Source organism: Aedes albopictus, chromosome 3, assembly GCF_035046485.1.
Source record: "Aedes albopictus strain Foshan chromosome 3, AalbF5, whole genome shotgun sequence".
NCBI classification, from domain to species: Eukaryota; Metazoa; Arthropoda; class Insecta; order Diptera; family Culicidae; genus Aedes; species Aedes albopictus.
In genome coordinates this window covers 283,036,248-283,054,280 of record NC_085138.1, presented here as the reverse complement: position 1 = coordinate 283,054,280, position 18,033 = coordinate 283,036,248, and the positions used below count along the sequence as shown (strand labels likewise).

General features: G+C 37.5%; 3 protein-coding genes across 5 annotated transcripts in view; 2 read left to right on the top strand and 1 right to left on the bottom strand.

Annotated features, from left to right (window-relative positions):
* LOC115257546 (uncharacterized) overlaps positions 1–18,033 on the bottom strand; it is a 380,825-nt gene that overhangs the window by 239,556 nt on the left and 123,236 nt on the right. For all 3 annotated transcript variants that reach the window (XR_009999519.1, XM_062861131.1, XM_062861132.1), the window contains 2 exons: positions 13,139–13,160; positions 698–719 (listed from right to left, as the gene is read on the bottom strand). The gene's annotated coding sequence lies outside the window, so the exon portion shown is untranslated. The remainder of the gene's footprint in view (positions 1–697; positions 720–13,138; positions 13,161–18,033) is intronic.
* Positions 2,394–3,928, top strand: LOC109405786 (serine-arginine protein 55-like). Its single transcript, XM_019678845.3, has one exon. The coding sequence runs from the start codon at positions 2,644–2,646 to the stop codon at positions 3,478–3,480; it is 837 nt and encodes a 278-aa protein (XP_019534390.3). The 5' UTR covers positions 2,394–2,643; the 3' UTR covers positions 3,481–3,928.
* Positions 14,858–16,921, top strand: LOC109418801 (serine/arginine-rich splicing factor 5-like). The gene has a single exon (XM_062861133.1). The coding sequence runs from the start codon at positions 15,719–15,721 to the stop codon at positions 16,634–16,636; it is 918 nt and encodes a 305-aa protein (XP_062717117.1). The 5' UTR covers positions 14,858–15,718; the 3' UTR covers positions 16,637–16,921.

The window sequence follows — 18,033 nt, the reverse complement described above, 5'->3', positions numbered from 1 at the left end:
ATTGTTCCAGCAATTCTTGCTATGATTTCTTTAGGAGTTTCCTTTACGAATTCTTCTTGGAATACATCCAGTAATTACTAATTGGATTTCATCAAGATTCCCTAATAGAATTTCAGCTGGAATTTTCTTGAGATTTCTCAAGCATTTTCAGCAGGAATATTTTCAATTATTGCTCTTGAGACTCCTTTAGGAATTTCAGGAGGATAACCTGCTGGTATTGCATGAGAAACTCAACAAAAAAATCCTCCTGGATTCCTACTTTAAATTCAAGATATGAAATCCTGTTGCAATCTCGGAGAAATCGGAGTAGTGGTTCCCATCACAAAATTTTAGTGATGATGCGAGAAGAATTCTTGGATGAATCCTTGCAGAAATATCTGTAGGATGGGCAAAAATACTAATGGTAACTACCTATATCGCCGCATCATCTCTACTAGAATAACACTTCCGCTTGTGCAGTTAATTGTGTACTTCCGGAATAACTCGATACCTTAGGTAACACATTTATTAAAGACTCCTAGCGAAACGAAAAGTACCGAAACTTACCGCAATTACTTCTTTTGAATATTTTCATCCATGTACCTGACTTAATTTCATTGTACCGCGTTTTTTTTTTGTTTTTTTTTGGGAATTTCAACTGAGGCTAATTCTTCCCACCATTTAACCACGTGTCGTTTATGATAAGTATTTTACTTACCGTTGGATATTCAATGGAGGGTCTAGAAGAAAAAAAAAAGAGGAATGTATTAATATTTTGCATTGAAATATTTTGCTCTGTAGGTAAAAGTCATAGAGTTACAAAAAATAAACGTTTTTTATTCGTATTATTGTTTTTTTTTTTATATTGACGTGTATTTTAACACTAAGCTAATTCTACACTTATTTCGATTATTGTGGGTTAAGCAAATTAGCACTAAATTGGTTTCAACCAAATCTTCACTGACTTCCGCTGTCTATGTTGAACATAAAGTCGGAAATAGTGCGCTGTATTCATCTGACGTTCTATACCGGAAAAAAATCAAATTAAACGTTTATGACTCACACTTTGAATGAATACGACAAGAAGTAGACAAGTTGTTGAAAATTTGAATCACACCATATATTTTTGTTGTTGAAAAATCAACGAACTTGATTTGTTTGCTCATCTACAAATGTTGAGACAACCGTTTCATTCGCCATCTAACTCTAGAACACTTTTGAAATGATGCAATTCAAAGTCTATAAAACCGGATATATAACTGCAGCTACGCTCGTCAGATCATTGAACGCATAATATTAATGTTTGAACAAATTATCATCCCTAGTGTTACGGGAAAACTACACTTGATACAGGTATATATATTTATCTAAACAGTTGATCACTACCTCTCCTGGTAAACCGTATAGGGTAAACAGGTATAATATGCCCCCCCTAAGCAGAAATGGCAATATATCTAAAACTTGAGCCTTATTCCATCTATTGTCCACTGCAAATCGTTGTTCCTAAAGTTAGTGAACCCGAGCAGGAGGAAATAGCTGAAGAATAACAAACTCAGGTATGGAAAAACGAATACCTACAACCTGAATGAAGTATTAAGAAGCCCTGCATAAGAGGTAAAATACCTAAAATAATAACTAATGTGTTTCCTGTGCATATCACGCGAATAATGACTTCAGGTATGGTAATACCTAAATAATAATCGGCGATTTTTTCATACAAATAGTGGTTTTTTCCATAATTGAATAATACCTCAATCAGTCCTTAAAACCAAAATAATAACTCGTTGAGGTATTCTATCAATACCTACAAAATACCAAAATAAGTTATTTTCAATACCTGGAGAACCCACCAATACCTTGTTTTGGTATGATATCTGACTTCGGTATGCTCCAGTTATGTGTCAGTTATTCATTCCTGCTCGGGAAGTGTTGCATGCAAACTTTGCCTTTGGAGGAGCGGCTATGGAAGCTTTGAAACGTTTTTCGAAAACGTTCCAAAATTTGCCTTATCAAAACAAACGGGGCAATACGCCCCATCAAAAGAAAAACGTCTAGCTCCGTGATAAAACTGTCCCAGGGAATAACTCCACTACATGCTTATCCTAGGAGGGTCTTTTAACAAGTGTTTAACTGCATAAAAGTTGCAAAATAACACAAGTGAACAGATCTAGCTTCGCTTACAATGAAGTCAGTTTACAAGAGGTAAAATATTACGCCAAAAGCCTCGATTTCAGACTTTTTTATATTTTTGTTGCTTTTCTGTACCAATTAACTAACGGATCAGCTTGATGGCAATTATTCTTCAATATTGAAGATTAGTAATCGATCACGCATGCGAAAAGCGCTTGAATCGCTAGAAAATGTAGGGGGCGTTTTGCCCCGGTGGGGCGCATTATACCCTTTTACCCTACGATGCTTTCACTACCGAAACCCTACCGACATGGTTTTGTTTTGATGTGTGAAAGAGATGGACACTACCGAACGAGCTCGATTGCTACCTAAACAATAGACACGATCGTTTGACCTACCCACGGGTTAGGTACAAAACAGATGGGCATCTATCGGTGCTATAAAGACGGTCGGTTGTGTTCGAATCATCAGCAAACGCATCAAAGTGACATTACGAGAAACATCGTTTCCTAGTTTCAACAGTTTATTTCCAACATGGGAAGTCGAGTGTACATCGGGAAGCTCCCAGTTGATACTCGGGAAAGCGATATCGAGCGATTCTTCGAAGGATTTGGAAGAATTAACGAAATCCTTCTGCGGGGCAGTTACGGATTTGTGGAGTTCGAAGACTATCGGGACGCAGAGGATGCCATCTACGAGCGACACGGTGCAAAGCTGCTGGGACAGAAAGTGGTGGTGGAAGCAACAAGGAAACCGCCGCGTTCGGGTGGACCAAGGTTCCGACCGGGACCACCGGTGAGAACCAATCATCGTTTGATTGTGAAGAACTTGTCTACCCGGGTCGATTGGCGGCAGCTGAAGGATTATATGCGGAAAGCGGGCCAGATCACCTTTGCGGACGCTCATCGGGATCGACAGAACGAAGGCATTGTGGAGTTTGAAACCCGTCACGATATGAAGCGGGGGCTGAAGATGTTTGACGATACAGAGCTCAACGGAAGATACATTCGACTGGTCGAAGAACGTGGAAGATCTCGGAGCAGAAGCAGCAGTCGCTCAAGGTCACGATCCTGGTCCAGGTCTCGCAGCCGATCTCGAGGCCGTAAGTCGAGGTCTATCGTTCGATCCGCGAAGAGATCACGGTCTCGATCGATGGAGAGCTCGCGGTCTCGTTCCAGATCAATAACGCCAGTCGGTAGTCGATCGCGGTCCAGATCGCCTTCCAGAAGCCATCGATCAAAGCGGACCAGATCGCATTCGAACTATTCTACTAGAAGTCATCGATCGAAACGATCCAGATCGTATTCGAAGTATTCCGCTCGATCAGAACGGTCCGGTGGGAGGTCATCCCGTCGTGCTCGGTATTCATAAATGAACAGTGATAATGTAAGTATAATTGAATTCAGTTTTGTTATTTCAATAAATATAATGAAAACTAAACGGCTGTTTCATCTGTTTACTCGCATGCTTTCAAAGTCTCTCAAAACCAACAGCATAAAATCTCAATTCATAAAATTATGAATCAATACCACTAGATTTCTTATTTCGATAAACGGTGGTCAGACAATGGGTGGACACTTTTCACAGCTGTTGAAATTCACAATCTAACGATGAAAATGAAGCTGCTCGATTGCTCTATCTGTTTGGCTGCCCACAGTTGAGATTGGAAGTTAGTCGACAAAAATCTACTTTGCTTGGTTGTTTCAGTGTAAATTTTTAGAGTTCTGATTTTAATTTCGGGCTTGAATTCCTCTTAAAGCAATATAACTCACGACCCGATGTCCATCCCCATAATGTTTACACAATTCAATTTGTCTTCGGCTGTGTTTTGAACATATAATTGAACAAATCAATTTGCAAAAATGAACTAATCAATATAAAAACTGCGAACATTCTGAAACTGTATCAGATGAGCAGAAACCCAAACACGATCGCCATCAAATCAATCTAGGGTACGGACACATAATGAGCTCAACAGTTGTCACTTGTTTTTTAGCGATGATGTTGAGATAATTTTATTTTGGAAGATTTAGTACAGAAATTGGCAGAATCAATCAATCAATGAAGACATTGCTTAAGCAGATATTTGAGAAACATCCAATGCAACCTTTGGAAGAATTTCCGAAATAATCGTTAGAAAAAATTCTTTTCGGGAAGAAATGTCAGAAATTCTTGAAGCATTTCCTGGAAGAATACTTTTTAGGAACTTCTGAAAAAAATATAACAAGGAATTCTCGATGAATTTGTGCAGTTTTTCACACAGTTTTCTTCAGAAAAAGTTTGAAGAATCTTTTTTTAATTTTTAAAGAATTGATTATCTAAAATATATTTGTTGATACTCCTAAAGGAAACCTTGGAGAAATTCTTTGTGAAATTTTGGAGGAAAACCACAGAGAAAATTAAAGTGGGACTTTTAGAGAGGTATTTGAAGGCATTTTTGAATAAATACTGATCGAAAACTTGGAAAAATATTCTAAAAGATTCATAGAGAAATACTTAAAGTATGCAAGATATTGCTTGGATATATTTCTGAATATACTCCCGAAGGAAAAGTTGCAAATTCACCTGTAGGAATCCTTTAATGAAGTCTTGAGTGTGGTCTTGAGAGAATCCTCAGAGGAGTTCCTGATGGATTCCTTGGAGAAATTTCACATGCTTCGCGGTCTCGTCGCAGTCTGCACATTCCGACGTTCTGGTACAGAATATGAAAAGAACTTATTTGATCCAATTAGCAAGAAAGAAAAGTACACATTTTTTAATGCGAAAAAGAGTACATGTACTTTCAAAAAAGTAAATATGGTAACCCTAGGTAACAATGGCAGCTGAATAACAGCTTGTTCAGCCAAAATATGTATGTATTCTTCGAAAAAATCTGATGGAATTCCTAAAAACTTTTGCGACGGAGTTTTTTTTATTAAGTTCTGAAAGAAATTCGCAACCCTTGGAGAATTGCAGGAATTCCCGAATTATAAATTGAAGGAATTGTCGAAGAAATCACTGGATTCCCCATTTCCTGTAGCAATTATCGGAAGTCTTTCTGGCGGAATTTTCGAAGGACTTCCTCGAAAAAGTCCTCGTAAAAAATATGGAGAAATCTTTGGAGGTATTGCTAAAGGAATCTCTGGAAGAACTCCAACCACAATTCCCCGGATAGCTCCAAGGGGCATCTCTTTTTGAACTTTTGGAGAAATATCTGAATATTTAAGTGGAAGATCATCGATAAGAATTCAAGAGAGAATCGTAGAGGAATCTCTTGAAGAGATCTCTGAAAGAATTCCAAGTGAGACCGTGAATAATTCGCGAACAAAGAAACAAGGAAATTTTGAAGGAATTTCTGGAGGATTTTTATAGGAATCACTATAGGGTAAAAGCACTTGACTTTGCCATTGCTCTATTCTTTGCCCCCTCCATACAAATTTCATTTTTTATGCATGAAGTGGCGAAGATTATAGCAGAATTTTGGGGGAACGAAGTCTAGTGTTTTTACCCTAGAATTTTCTGAAACAGACAATGGAAAAATTTCTGAATAAACCCCGGCTTCTATTGCTTATGAAAGCCTTGCAATACGTGAAGGAGTCTCTGAAGATATGTCTGAAAAAAACTGGATGTTCCTGTAGAAACTTCAAAGAAATTCTTAGTGTAACTGCCCAACTAACAATCGGAAACCACAAACAAGCATGCATGCTGAATTGTTGCTTTATAATAGTAATGATAGCTGAACTAAAATAATGCTGTTCACAATACTGTACAAATGCATTTTAAATTGAAAATTTAGCCAACTTTCAACCTTTAGTATCGGTATTAACAATGATAATTTAAAATACTTTTCAGGCGCCTTATAGGATTTCTATTCGACTTGAAATTATTTCTTTTACAAAATAGTTTAACAAGACTTTTTTAAGCTTCTTGTTTAGCTTATGTACAAATTAGTACATGTATCTGTATAATGTTTTTTTACAAGTCGAATAAGCGCTTTCGTTTCACCATACTTCGACTCAGAGTACAGAATGAAAAACACGTATTTTTTACTGAATTGCAGCTGAAATAATGCGTTGTTCAGTTGTTAATTATAATATTCTGTGCTAATTCACCACTTTTCAATAGGAGTCGAAGTGTGATCATTATTAAACCACCGGAAGTTTTTGCTTTGATTTGATAGCGCAGATAGGAAGGCATATGGCTGGCAATCGACGGGTCGAGAGTTCGAATCTTGATTAAGGTAAATTTATGTATAATTATTATTTCATAATAGATGTAATGCTATGGAGGTGGCATTAGTGCCAATCATAAACTGTCGTGGGAATTGACAATTTTAATTTGATTTAATCCGTCATAAAGGTGCTTGTTAAATGAGTGATTGTTAGCTGAGTGTAACAAGGATTTCTAAAGGAATTCCCAGAGGGATTTTCAAAGAACTCTCCGGGAAAGTTCTTGAAGAAAACCATGGGTGGAATGTCTGTAGGAATCCAAGAGAAATCTCTGATTAATTCAAAGGAGGATTTTTTTTATGAAATTTCTTGGAAATCTCCTGATGGTATATTCTATGGAAACTCTTCAAAAAAAAATCTTAAGCGATTAATAAAGAAATTCCTGGGAAATATTTCTGGAGAAAGCGTTATCGAAAGAACCCGAGGGAAAATTCCTACAGTTATCCTTGAAGGAAAGGTGGAAGCGACAATACAGGAGTATCCGGAGGAGTTCATGAGAAATTGATGGACTGTTTGATTTTTACAGAAACTCCTGCTTGAATCACTGTGTAGAAATGATGTAGGAATCTCAGAAGGAATCCCTGATGAGTTTGCTTCCAGAATTTCCAATGGATTCCTAATTGGAATCTCTAAAAAAACGTGAAGAAGTTTCCGCAAGATTTTCTGAAGAGATTGTCAGAAGCATTTGTAAAAAAAAAACGAGAAGAAATCTCCTAAAAATCTGAAGAAATTCCTGGGAAATTGCGAATAATTCCTGGAGCGTTTTCTAAACGAATCTTTGGGAATATTTCTAAAGGAATCCGGGTGAAATTATCCTAGAGAACCTCTGCAGATAAAATGTAACCACCATTGGTAATGTCATACACATGCATACACAGGCTATCATCTAACGTATGTGCAAATTTGTGGCCAGTTCTATTTAATAGAGAAAGATCCTACTCTTAGTTAATAGTCAACGTCGAAAAATCATTATTTTCTTAATAGTCTTTGTTAAAATTACAAAAGTGTAGTAAAAACTACAGTGGTGCTTACATCAATTATGTGAATATGGACACTCTAAAGGAATTTCAGGAACGGGCTCTGGAGAAGTTTCATACAAAAAAAACAATTTCTCAAGCAATCAACGCAAAATTTCTTGGGAAATTTCTTGAAGGAACCTCTAGAGCAGAGCAATGCATTGAAGATTTAAGTTTGCTAAACGAAGTCATGTAGAAATTTCAAAAGATGGTGATTTCCCTGAAATTATCTTTTGAGAATTTATTGGAGGAATTTCTAGATGAAATGCTTCAGGGAAACCGTGCATACAATAAATCAAATCAGGGAGGAGTTTTTGAAACAATTCTTGCAAGATTTCCTGAAGATTTTTTTGGAATTCCCTGGTAAAATTTCAGAAGAAAATCCTTTTTACTATAAACCCATGAAAAATTGAAGTTCTAGAATAAAATTCGGAAGGATCTTCTACAGTTATCCCTTCGAAGATTTGAAGAAAGAATCCTTGGAATTTATTTGAGAAATTTCTGGTGGATTTAATTTTTGAATAAATCTCAATAAAACTTAGGTAATCCTCTCTGGGAGTATTTCTGTTGGGTTTGCTATAAGAATCTATGTGGAATTTACCATGGAATGGTAGTTTTCCTTAAACAATGTTTCGAGAAATAACTGGAGGGTTTTTAGAAGTATTTCAGAAGGAAGCTTTGCATTAACTAAAAAAAATAAGGAGGGGTTTTTGCAGCAACTCATGCAATATTTCCTGAAGATTTTTTTTTTGTAAAACCTCTTATAAAGCTTCACCGCGAATCCCCTGGAGGAATTTTTGCAGCAATCCATGGATAAACTTTCTAAATCGGAGGGTTTACTGAAAGTTCACTAACGGAGTTCCCAAAATAAATCCCCTTACAAAATTTAAATTAATTTTGAAAATAATTCCCGGTTACTAAACGATTTTTTAGATTCTGATAATTTTTTGCGATAATAAAATAATCTAGATGCTCTTAAAACTCTATCATTTCTTTTCGTTCATTTTAGAAAACGATGAAAAAATCAAGAGACATTTTTTTCATTACCGTACGGCAGTGTTTCCCAAACTTTTAGGAGGTATCGCCCCCTTGGAGCTTGAGAAAAACATTTTCGCCCCCTCCAAAAAGAGATTTGATTTTCCATGATAAAAGACTAAAACTTTGCTTAGCGGAATTACTATTTTACACTACTGTGGCAAAACCGGTATTTAACAGGGGGAGCGACACTAGTTTTGCCAAGCCAAAAAACCTCAAAAAAGCTGAAAAAGCCCAAAAAGTCGCTAAAACCCGCAAAACTTTTACGGTTTTTTTTTCGACTTTTTCGGATTTTTTTGGGGTTTTTCGGCTTAAAAAATAGTGTCGCTCCCCCCGATATTTAATATATCTTAATTAGTATCGTTCTCATTTTCATTGAGTTGATTTGCAAATGCATCGATTTTTTTTTGCATTTGAAAAATACTGCATTATTGCATGTAAAAACAATACGTTTTGAAATCATGTTTGTGCTGTACATCTTCTTGAACAAAATCGTGCAAAACAGAACGTTATCTTCAACCAGATGTTTTTTAGTGTTCTAAAAGGGTGTTCTTCAACACCCGAGATGTTTGGTTACAAGTACTCAAATAAGACTGGTGGTAAATTGAAAAAAAAAACAATTACAAAAATATGCAAAAAGTACAAATCAGGAATATATTGAAGCATTTTCAAATGTAGTCAGCTTTGCTCAGTATTCGAAAGTAAAGAAATGGCCAGTGATCCAAATTGACAAACTTCCTCTGTGTACGGGATGGCAGTGGACTGTACTGCGCTGGCTACGTTGTGGTGCTCGCGTTCCGCTCAGGAACCGAGCCGGATGGGAGCAGGAACCCTCGCGTTCCTTCCCGGGATGATGGCCGGACGTTGGCCTGGCTTCGCCTCATGAAGCCTCGGTGGTTGAGCTGGACTAGCCCTGCTAGCAGCAACCTGATAACGTCGGTTTCCTGCAATAGGGGCACAACTCAAAATTTGTCATTTTTGAGATTTTGATGGCAAATGATGAAAAACTATGCAAACTTTCATCTCTCAAAGACCCGTTCCGAAATTCGTTGAGAAACTCGAGATTTTTGCATTTTCACCAATTTTCCGCAATAAAGGCACAAGTCAAAATCAGTCAACTTTTTCAATAGTCGTTGAAAAATAGTAATCCGAAATTCATGAAACAGATAGTCCTTCAGTCCCCCTCCATGATACAAACGTCAAAATTCGTTTACTTTTGTAGAATAATGAGATAAATAAGTGAACTTGTAGGAGGTGCTTCAAGGTTGCCAATTTTCAAACGCTCATTCTGAAAATTCACATTTTTTGAGTTGTGCCCCTATTGCAGGAAACCGACGATAACTCTTTGAGCCTTGATAAAGGCTGTTGGGTGTGGAGGAAAACAATTTCCGAACAACTCCGTTGCTCCGAATAACTCTAGGAAAATTATTTCTGAACAACTCTTTTGGTGGAATCGGGAATGTTTCAGAAGCGCGATGACTAGATACAAACACAGGAGATTTTACTTAAACTGCTATATTCATCTTCTCTTCACTTAGCTTTGATGTACACTCTTCGGTGGTTCGCAGAAAACTGATGCTGCTGCCACGATGCGCACTATATTTATAGCCCACACAAGGTGATGGGGCCACGCACCGATCACGCCATTGGAGCACCGTCGCGTCGGTCGGCTCTGCTTGCTGTATCATGCGGTCTGCACGTGCTATAGCTCCCTTCGCTTCGGCTTCGCTGCTGTGTAGTAGTCTCGACGACGGATGAAATAATACTGGCGCTGATCGCTGTTCGGCCGTTGGTTTTATTGGCGTCGCTTTGCTGTTCAGCACTCGCTTCGTCGTCGTCGTTCGTTCGGCGTTGGTTGGATGGGCGGAGCTCTCGTGGTGCACACTGTCGCCGCCACTGCTAGACGCTTCTTCAGTTTGGCTGCTGTCGAACTGAACACTCTGAATTGGAGAACTGTTTATTGTCAAATAAGTAGACATCCATCAGTCATTACTCGGTTTTCAAAGAATTCGACGCTGAATTTGTGGAAAATTTGCAAATAAGCTGCTAGTAATAAGCAATGTCTTGAATCCCTCAGAGAAGCTTTTTCGTAAATATTTTCAAACAATGTATGACAACTTTCACCCGAAAAGTGTTCTAAGATTCGTTTTAAAATTCATGGTTTTGATAGAAATTTCCATAAAAAACGATTAAAAACAAAACTTTCTTATCAAGTAAAAAAAAACTGTGTCCCTTTCCCTTTCATAATTTGGACAAAAATAAATAAATAATTTTCGTCACCGACGTTTCTTCATATACTTTTATCAAATTTTCAGAATCCCTAGGAATTATTTCGGAAATTCGTGTAGCATTCTTATTTGCTTTTTTTTCTTGAAATTTTGCCAAAAAGTCCAAATAAACATCACAAATTCTTCAAAAATTCAATCGATCTCGAAGCAAACATTTTTTAATAATCTTGGAAACAAAAAATCTTGAAATGTCAGGGAATTTTAATGATTCAATTGACATTCTGGACTTGTATTTTACTACTTCTGATATTTCTCAATTAATTAAAATTTTCGCCCCCTTTGGCCTGATTTTCGCGCCCTGGTAGGCGATTTTGCCCAGTTTGGGAATCACCGCCGTACGGGATTCTTTATTGCACCAACAAAGCTAGCCATGGCAGGCAGGGCTTATGGATATATGAACAAAAAAAAAATGAGACAAATTCAGGGTCGCCTATTTTACCGGAAAACACAGGTGGAAATTCTTTGTTTTCCCCTGACACTACTTACTTTGAAAAATCATTACTGAAGTAAGAAGCATCATAGAAACAAAGTTGTTTTAAAAAATGAAAGCCAATTTGCTCAGAAATTCAAAAAAAAATGAGTTGGAAACAGCTTTCCGCAAAATTTTTCACAGTTGAGTAAATTCGTAAAGAAAAGCCGAAAAAACAATGCCCGAACTTGTAAAAAAATATCAAAAAAATATTTTCGAGAAGGTTATTCCATAAGCTTATCGCTGAAATTTTTGGAATGCACTTTTTTTTCGTTTTTGAGTTATGGCCATTTTTGTTGAAAAATATCCACAAGTGTCATATCAGTAACAAATTTTGAAAACGACGTATAATCAATGCTACACCATTGATTATACGTCGTTTTCAAAATTTGTTACTGATATAAGCCTTTTCTTTGAAAAATCATAACTCAAGAAATAAGCATCGTAAAAGAAAAGTTTTTTTTTATAAAAATGAAAGCAAATTTTCTCAGGAATCAAAAAAAAAATGAAAAGGAAAAAGTATTCCACAAAATTTTCCTCCGTTGAGGAAATTCATAAAGAAAAGCCGGAAGAACTAGGCCTGAACTCGCGGGAAATTTTCAAAACATATTTTTGAGAAGGTAGTTTCATAAGCTTTGATAGCTGAATTTTTTGGAATACACTTGTTTTTCGTTCCTGAGTTATGACCAATTATGTGAAAAATGACCATATAATATATGCGTACATGGCTATTTTTCACAAAATTGACCATAACTCAAGAAAGAAAGAAAAGTCCAGTCCAAAAATCTCAGCGATCAAAGCTTATAAAATAACCTTCTCAAAAATATTTTTTCGAAAATTTTCCGTGAGTTCGGGAATAGTTTTTCAAGCTTTTCTTTTTGAATTTTCCCAGCGGTGGAAAACTTTTTCCACTTCATATTTTTTTTATTCCTGAGAAAATTGGCTTTCATTTTCATTAAAAAAAAACTTTGTTTCTACGATGCGTCATTCTTGAGTGATATTTTTCCAAAGAAAAGGCTTATATGATACATTTGGACATTTTTTAAAAAAATTGGCCATAACTCAAAAACGAAAAAATAGTGCATTCAAAAAATTTCAGCGATTAAAGCTTATAAAATAACCGTCTCAAAAATATTTTTTGAAAATTTTCGCGAATTTGGGCATTGTTTTTTTTCGGCTTTTCTTTACGAATTTTTCAAACTGTGGAAAATTTTGTGGAAAACTTTTTCCAGTTCATTTTTTTTTATTTTTTCAATTCCTAAAAAAACTTTTCTATGATGTTTCGTTCTTGGAAAAATTTCCATGAAAATCTGAGACCCTTCGGCCCAATTTTTTACGATAATAAAAAAATGCCCTAATGTCAAACCACAAAGTATTGCATGTGCTGAATGAAAATGAACTTTTTGCATGAATTCCATCAGAAAAAGTTGGTCCGGATTGCTTAGAGTTTCTCTCGTTTGCACAGTGTTTCGAACCTAGTTAAAAGTTACTAGATCAACATCATAAACCATTTTTTGATTTACTATTACTTTATTTACTTTATTACTTTTTTGATGCAGTATGCGAGATAGACTCTATGTACCTTTGATGGGTGAACTAATGTGCTTGGCGGCAGTTGCCAACATCTGAGTGATGAAATAAAAACAGAAAAAAGTGTTGCCGTTCAGACGACTGTTCACTCTTCACTTCTCTACCTAATTTCTCTGGTATACCTCAGAAACAACACATCAACACTTTAGGTAGCTTATTTATGAAAAGCTCGGTAAAACGTGGTTCAAAAATCATAGATTTTTTTTTTGTGAACAAATTGCAATCCCATACAAAAAAAATCCTAAATCACCTAAATCAAATTTGTTCGACTTATTATCTTTTGAATGAGACCTAGATTTTATTAAAATTTGACGCAAATGAGATAAGAGCTTAATAAATAACATGGTTTTGAGGGCCCCAAACTTTGATTCGGGAATGTAGTTCTAGTTTTTTGGCATTACAGTTTCGTCTTATCTTACGTACCGTTTTGTGGCGATTGGTGGATCTGAAATAAAAAAAAAATATTATTATTTATCAATATTTTCTCTCAATAGATCTGAGTCAGTGAATAACATTGTTAACGGTTTTAATGTATTAAAGCCCGGACAAATGAATTACTATGAAGTATTCACTTGATTTTTTTGCACAATAGGAACTGTTTGGAAAAGGTGTTTTGTTTTAGACTTATGGCATTCTGTCATGTTAATAAAATCATCGTTGATTATGGAGATCGTGTGTCAAATCGCGAATTTGACTTGACTTAGGAGCCGTTTCTACAGTGGTTCCTAAATACGCTAGATACTTTACTAGATTTCATCACTAATTGATGATCCACGATCACGATTTATCGTGAAATTCTTAAAAACCAAAATCTCGAGTTAGTGATTTACATGATTTACAACTTTGAAAAAGTTTGTAAAAAGCAAGCTTGACAGTATTGTTACGCAATGTCGAAAACTGCCTAGCCTTGCTTAAGAAAATATTTCACAAGTTTTATTTATACACTTTCTTTAAGGCTGGAGGATGCGTCATTGACATAATCGTCATCATTGAAAATTTGATAGCAGTTTTCTTGTTCAAAGCTGAAATTTTCGCAGTGAAAATGTATTCATTGTGTTGCGGGTGCAGAATGGAGTACAGTGAATACTTTTTCAGTACAATCATTCATGTTTTGAGCGAGAAAACTGCTTTCGTATTCTCAATGATGACGATTAAGCCAATGACGAATCTTTTAACCTTAAGGAGAAACTTCAGAGAATACAAACATGGCTGCCACAATGGCCGACTTGGTCCCCTACTCACGTTTTCAAGAACACCAATCTTGAACATTTGTAAACAAATGCTCTCGATTTGTAAAAGCTGCCTCTTTTTGGAAGTGAGCAAAGCCAGGAAAAACAAGTGCGGCTTGGTTCAATGCTTTGTTCGTCAGATGTGTGCTTCTAAAGTTTGTATGAAAATTTTCAATGGGATTTCTTGATGTTTCACCTTAATAGATAAAGTTGGTAAGAGCATATCTATCACTGCTATTTCGCTCATAATATCGTTAAACGCATGATGTTTATGTTTGACAAAGTTTCCATCGCATGTCCGACGGATACAGTATCAGGAAAACGGTCCTACATAGATACAGGTATAAATATTTACCTAATTACTTTATCACTATCTTCTCGGGTGAAACGATATGTGTTTACTACCGAATATCTTACCTACCAACATCACGCAAAAACGGCTACGCTCAAAAATGTGTTCGGCCTGCACATTAGTATGGGACACGCTTGTATGGAAAAAATAAATCCTCGCTCCAGTCGACTTTTTTGATTCCAGTTAGGTCCCATATGAACTGTGCAAAATTTCATCGCAATTGGTGAAACTATAATTTAGCGCAAGCGGTTGAAAGTTTACATAGGATTTACTATGGGAAAAGTTACACTTTCAAATAAAAAATCCTAGAGGTCGCCCCTTGTCTCCTTAATTCAAATCGATCAACGCTCCTCATAGAAAAATCATTTATGGAACTTTTCTTCGAAGACCGCAAAACGATTGGATGCTTGTGGAAAAAGTTATTGATTTATTACCGATTAGTAATCCAACGAACGGCTTTTTGTTTTGTTTTATCAGCAGCACTGCTGCTGCCGTTTACTGCATGGGGTGGCGGGATGCATCACCACCCCCAGAAACAGCAGCAGTAAAGGCATCAGATACAGTGCTGCTAATAAAACAAAACAAAAAGCCGTTCGTTGGATTACTAATCGGTAATAAATCAATAACTTTTTCCACAAGCATCCAATCATTTTGCGATCTTCGAAGAAAAGTTCCTTAAATGGTTTTTCTATGAGGAGCGTTGATCGATTTGAATTAAGGAGACAAGGGGCGACCTCTAGGATTTTTTATTTGAAAGTGTAACTTTTCCCATAGTAAATCCTATGAAAACTTTGAACCGCTTGCGCTAAATTATAGTTTCACCGATTGCGATGAAATTTTGCACAGTTCATATGGGACCTAACTGGAATCAAAAAAGTCGACTGGAGCAAGAATTTGATATTTGTCCCATACTACTGCACATTTTTAGTAAACATCCATGCCGCACATGACTGTGTTGGAAACACACATTTTTTTAAAATTGCTCGTACGCTCACATGAGCATGTATTTTGCAATAATTTCGACATGGCAACCTCACTGGGTTTATAAACCACCTTCAAATACCGAAAAATATTGATATTTTGCAAAAATGTGAGCGTACGAGCAATTTTAAAAAATGTGTGTTTCCAACACAGTCCCTGTGCGGCATGGGCGCTACTCAAAAATGAGAGCTTTTATTTTAGAGAGATCGCACAGTTTTGGTATGATGTATGAAGCAGACGGATACTACCGAACGAGCCTGATTGCTACCCGTAAAATAGACACGATCGTTTGAGCTACCCACAACAGCTTAGGTATAAAACAGATCGGCCCCTATCGGTGCTATAAAAACGATCGGTTCTGATCGTATCATCACCATACGCATCAAAGTTATATTTCGAGTAACATCGTTTCTAAAACAAGTGCAACAGTTTATTTTCAACATGGGAAGTCGAGTTTATATCGGGAAACTCCCAGTCGATACTAGGAAACGTGATATCGAGCGATTTTTCGAAGGATTCGGAAGAATAAGGGAAATCCTGCTGCGGGGCAGTTACGGATTTGTGGAGTTTGAAGACTATCGGGACGCAGAAGATGCCATCTACGAGCGACACGGTGCGAAACTGCAGGGGCAGAAGGTGGTTGTCGAAGCAGCAAGGAAACCACCGCGAACGGGAGCACCAAGGTTCCGACCAGGACCACCGTTGAGAACCAGTCATCGTTTGATTGTGGAGAACTTGTCTTCCCGGGTGGATTGGCGAGAGCTGAAAGGTTATATGCGGAAAGCGGGCCAAATCACCTTTGCGGACGCCCATCGGGATCGGTTGCACGAAGGCATTGTGGAGTTTGAAACCCGGCACGATATGAAGCGGGCGTTGAAGATGTTCGACGACACGGAGCTCAACGGACGATACATCAGACTGGTTGAAGCACGTGGAAGATCCCGAAGTAGAAGCAGTAGCCGCTCAAGGTCACGATCCTGGTCGAGGTCTCGCAGTCGATCTCAAGGCCGCAAATTGAGATCTGTCGTTCGATCTACGAAGAGATCACGGTCTCGCTCGGTGGAGAGTTCGCGGTCTCGTTCAAGATCAAGTTCATCATCGGAGGACGGCAGTCGATCACGGTCCAGATCGCCATCCAGAAGTCATCGATCAAAGCGATCAAGATCGCATTCGGAAGACTCTACTCGAAGTCATCGATCGAAGCGCTCCAAAACTGATTCGAAGCATTCCGTTCGATCGGTCAGTCCACGATCGGAGCGATCCAGATCCAGAAGCCATCGATCAACACGGTCACGGTCGCAGTCGAAACGTTCAGTCCAAAGTCATCGATCGTATCGATCCAGATCCTTTTCGTGCTAGATATATCTTAATATTCAGTGATAATGTAAGTATAAAGGAACCCAGTTTTGTATTTCAATAAAGATATTGAACCGAACCAATCAGCTGTTTTAACTAATTATTCGCATGTTTCAAAAGTCCCTCGACATAAACAGCCGAAAATCTCAATTTGTACAAGTGTGAATCAATACCACTAGATTTAACACACGCAAGCGCGTTCATGTATGAAACGCCATTCACGCCTATTTCGGCCATTCACAGTTGCCATAATTCACAATCTAAACGTTTCGCGATAAAGGGGCTGTAAAAAGCTGGTCCATTCGCTGCCTGTTTGGGTACCCACAGTAGAGGTTAGAAGTTATTTGACAAACATTCTTTTAATTTCACTTCAGGGTAAATTTTCAGAGATAAGACTTCCATTTCTGGAAACTTTACCAAAAATAAATACTCCTACTATGACTTATAAGTACAGTACAGTACACACTTATTTCTGAATTGCCTGTTCGGTACTTTTTTGACGAGATTATAACAGCAGTACGATCTCGGTAGTTCCGGTAATCGATTTTACTGAGGTTCAGTAAAACAACTGTCAAAATCGTATGGAAAAGGTAAACAATGGATTTTTGCTGAACGAGCTCGGTGCTCAGCAGTTTTAATCTCGTCAAAAAATTACCGTAATCGGTAATCAAAATTAAGTGTGTACTAGCCACTTCTCGCCCATTGCATTTTCTCCATCGTATTCCTATCCACCAAGATGCGCTGAGATAAGCTGAAAAGCAAGCTTAAAACCAGTTGAGGCATTGTATATTTAGCCCAAGGTTTGTTAATATCTTATATGGCAGGCTTCAACCCTGGGAACCAGCCAGATCACAACATATGCATATTCTACTATTAAAAAAAGTTATTTTTTACCAATTCCCGACTTGTCAAATAATTTTAAAACATTACTGTGAACGTTTCAACATTGAAGGCATCCAGAAAAAGCGGCACAAAATCACATAAAAGGCACACTTGCTTCCGATTTGTTCCGCCAAAAATCCGATAAAAGCCAGCTGACGATTGACTGTGTTGGTTGTGCTGAGCTGCCTAGGCAGGCTCTGGCTGGGAACCACGCTTTTTCGGTTGATGGTTGCTGTCTGCTTCCTCGACTTCCTCGGCCACGTCCATTAGGGATGATTGCTTTTCCATCCTACTAGGCTTGGGCGAAACGGAACAGCGCCATCATAGCTTTGAACTGGTGGAGCTTTCCGATGTTGTGATGGCGCTCCGTTCACCAGCGTTGGTTGTTGTGCTGGAAACAACCCTATAGGGTAAGTGTACCGATCGTTGTGGTAATGAGGTAAATTAATTCAAAAAAATATGATCGTACCATCTAATGAACGGTTTCAAAACGTTAGTCGGTAGTTTTCTATCCAAAT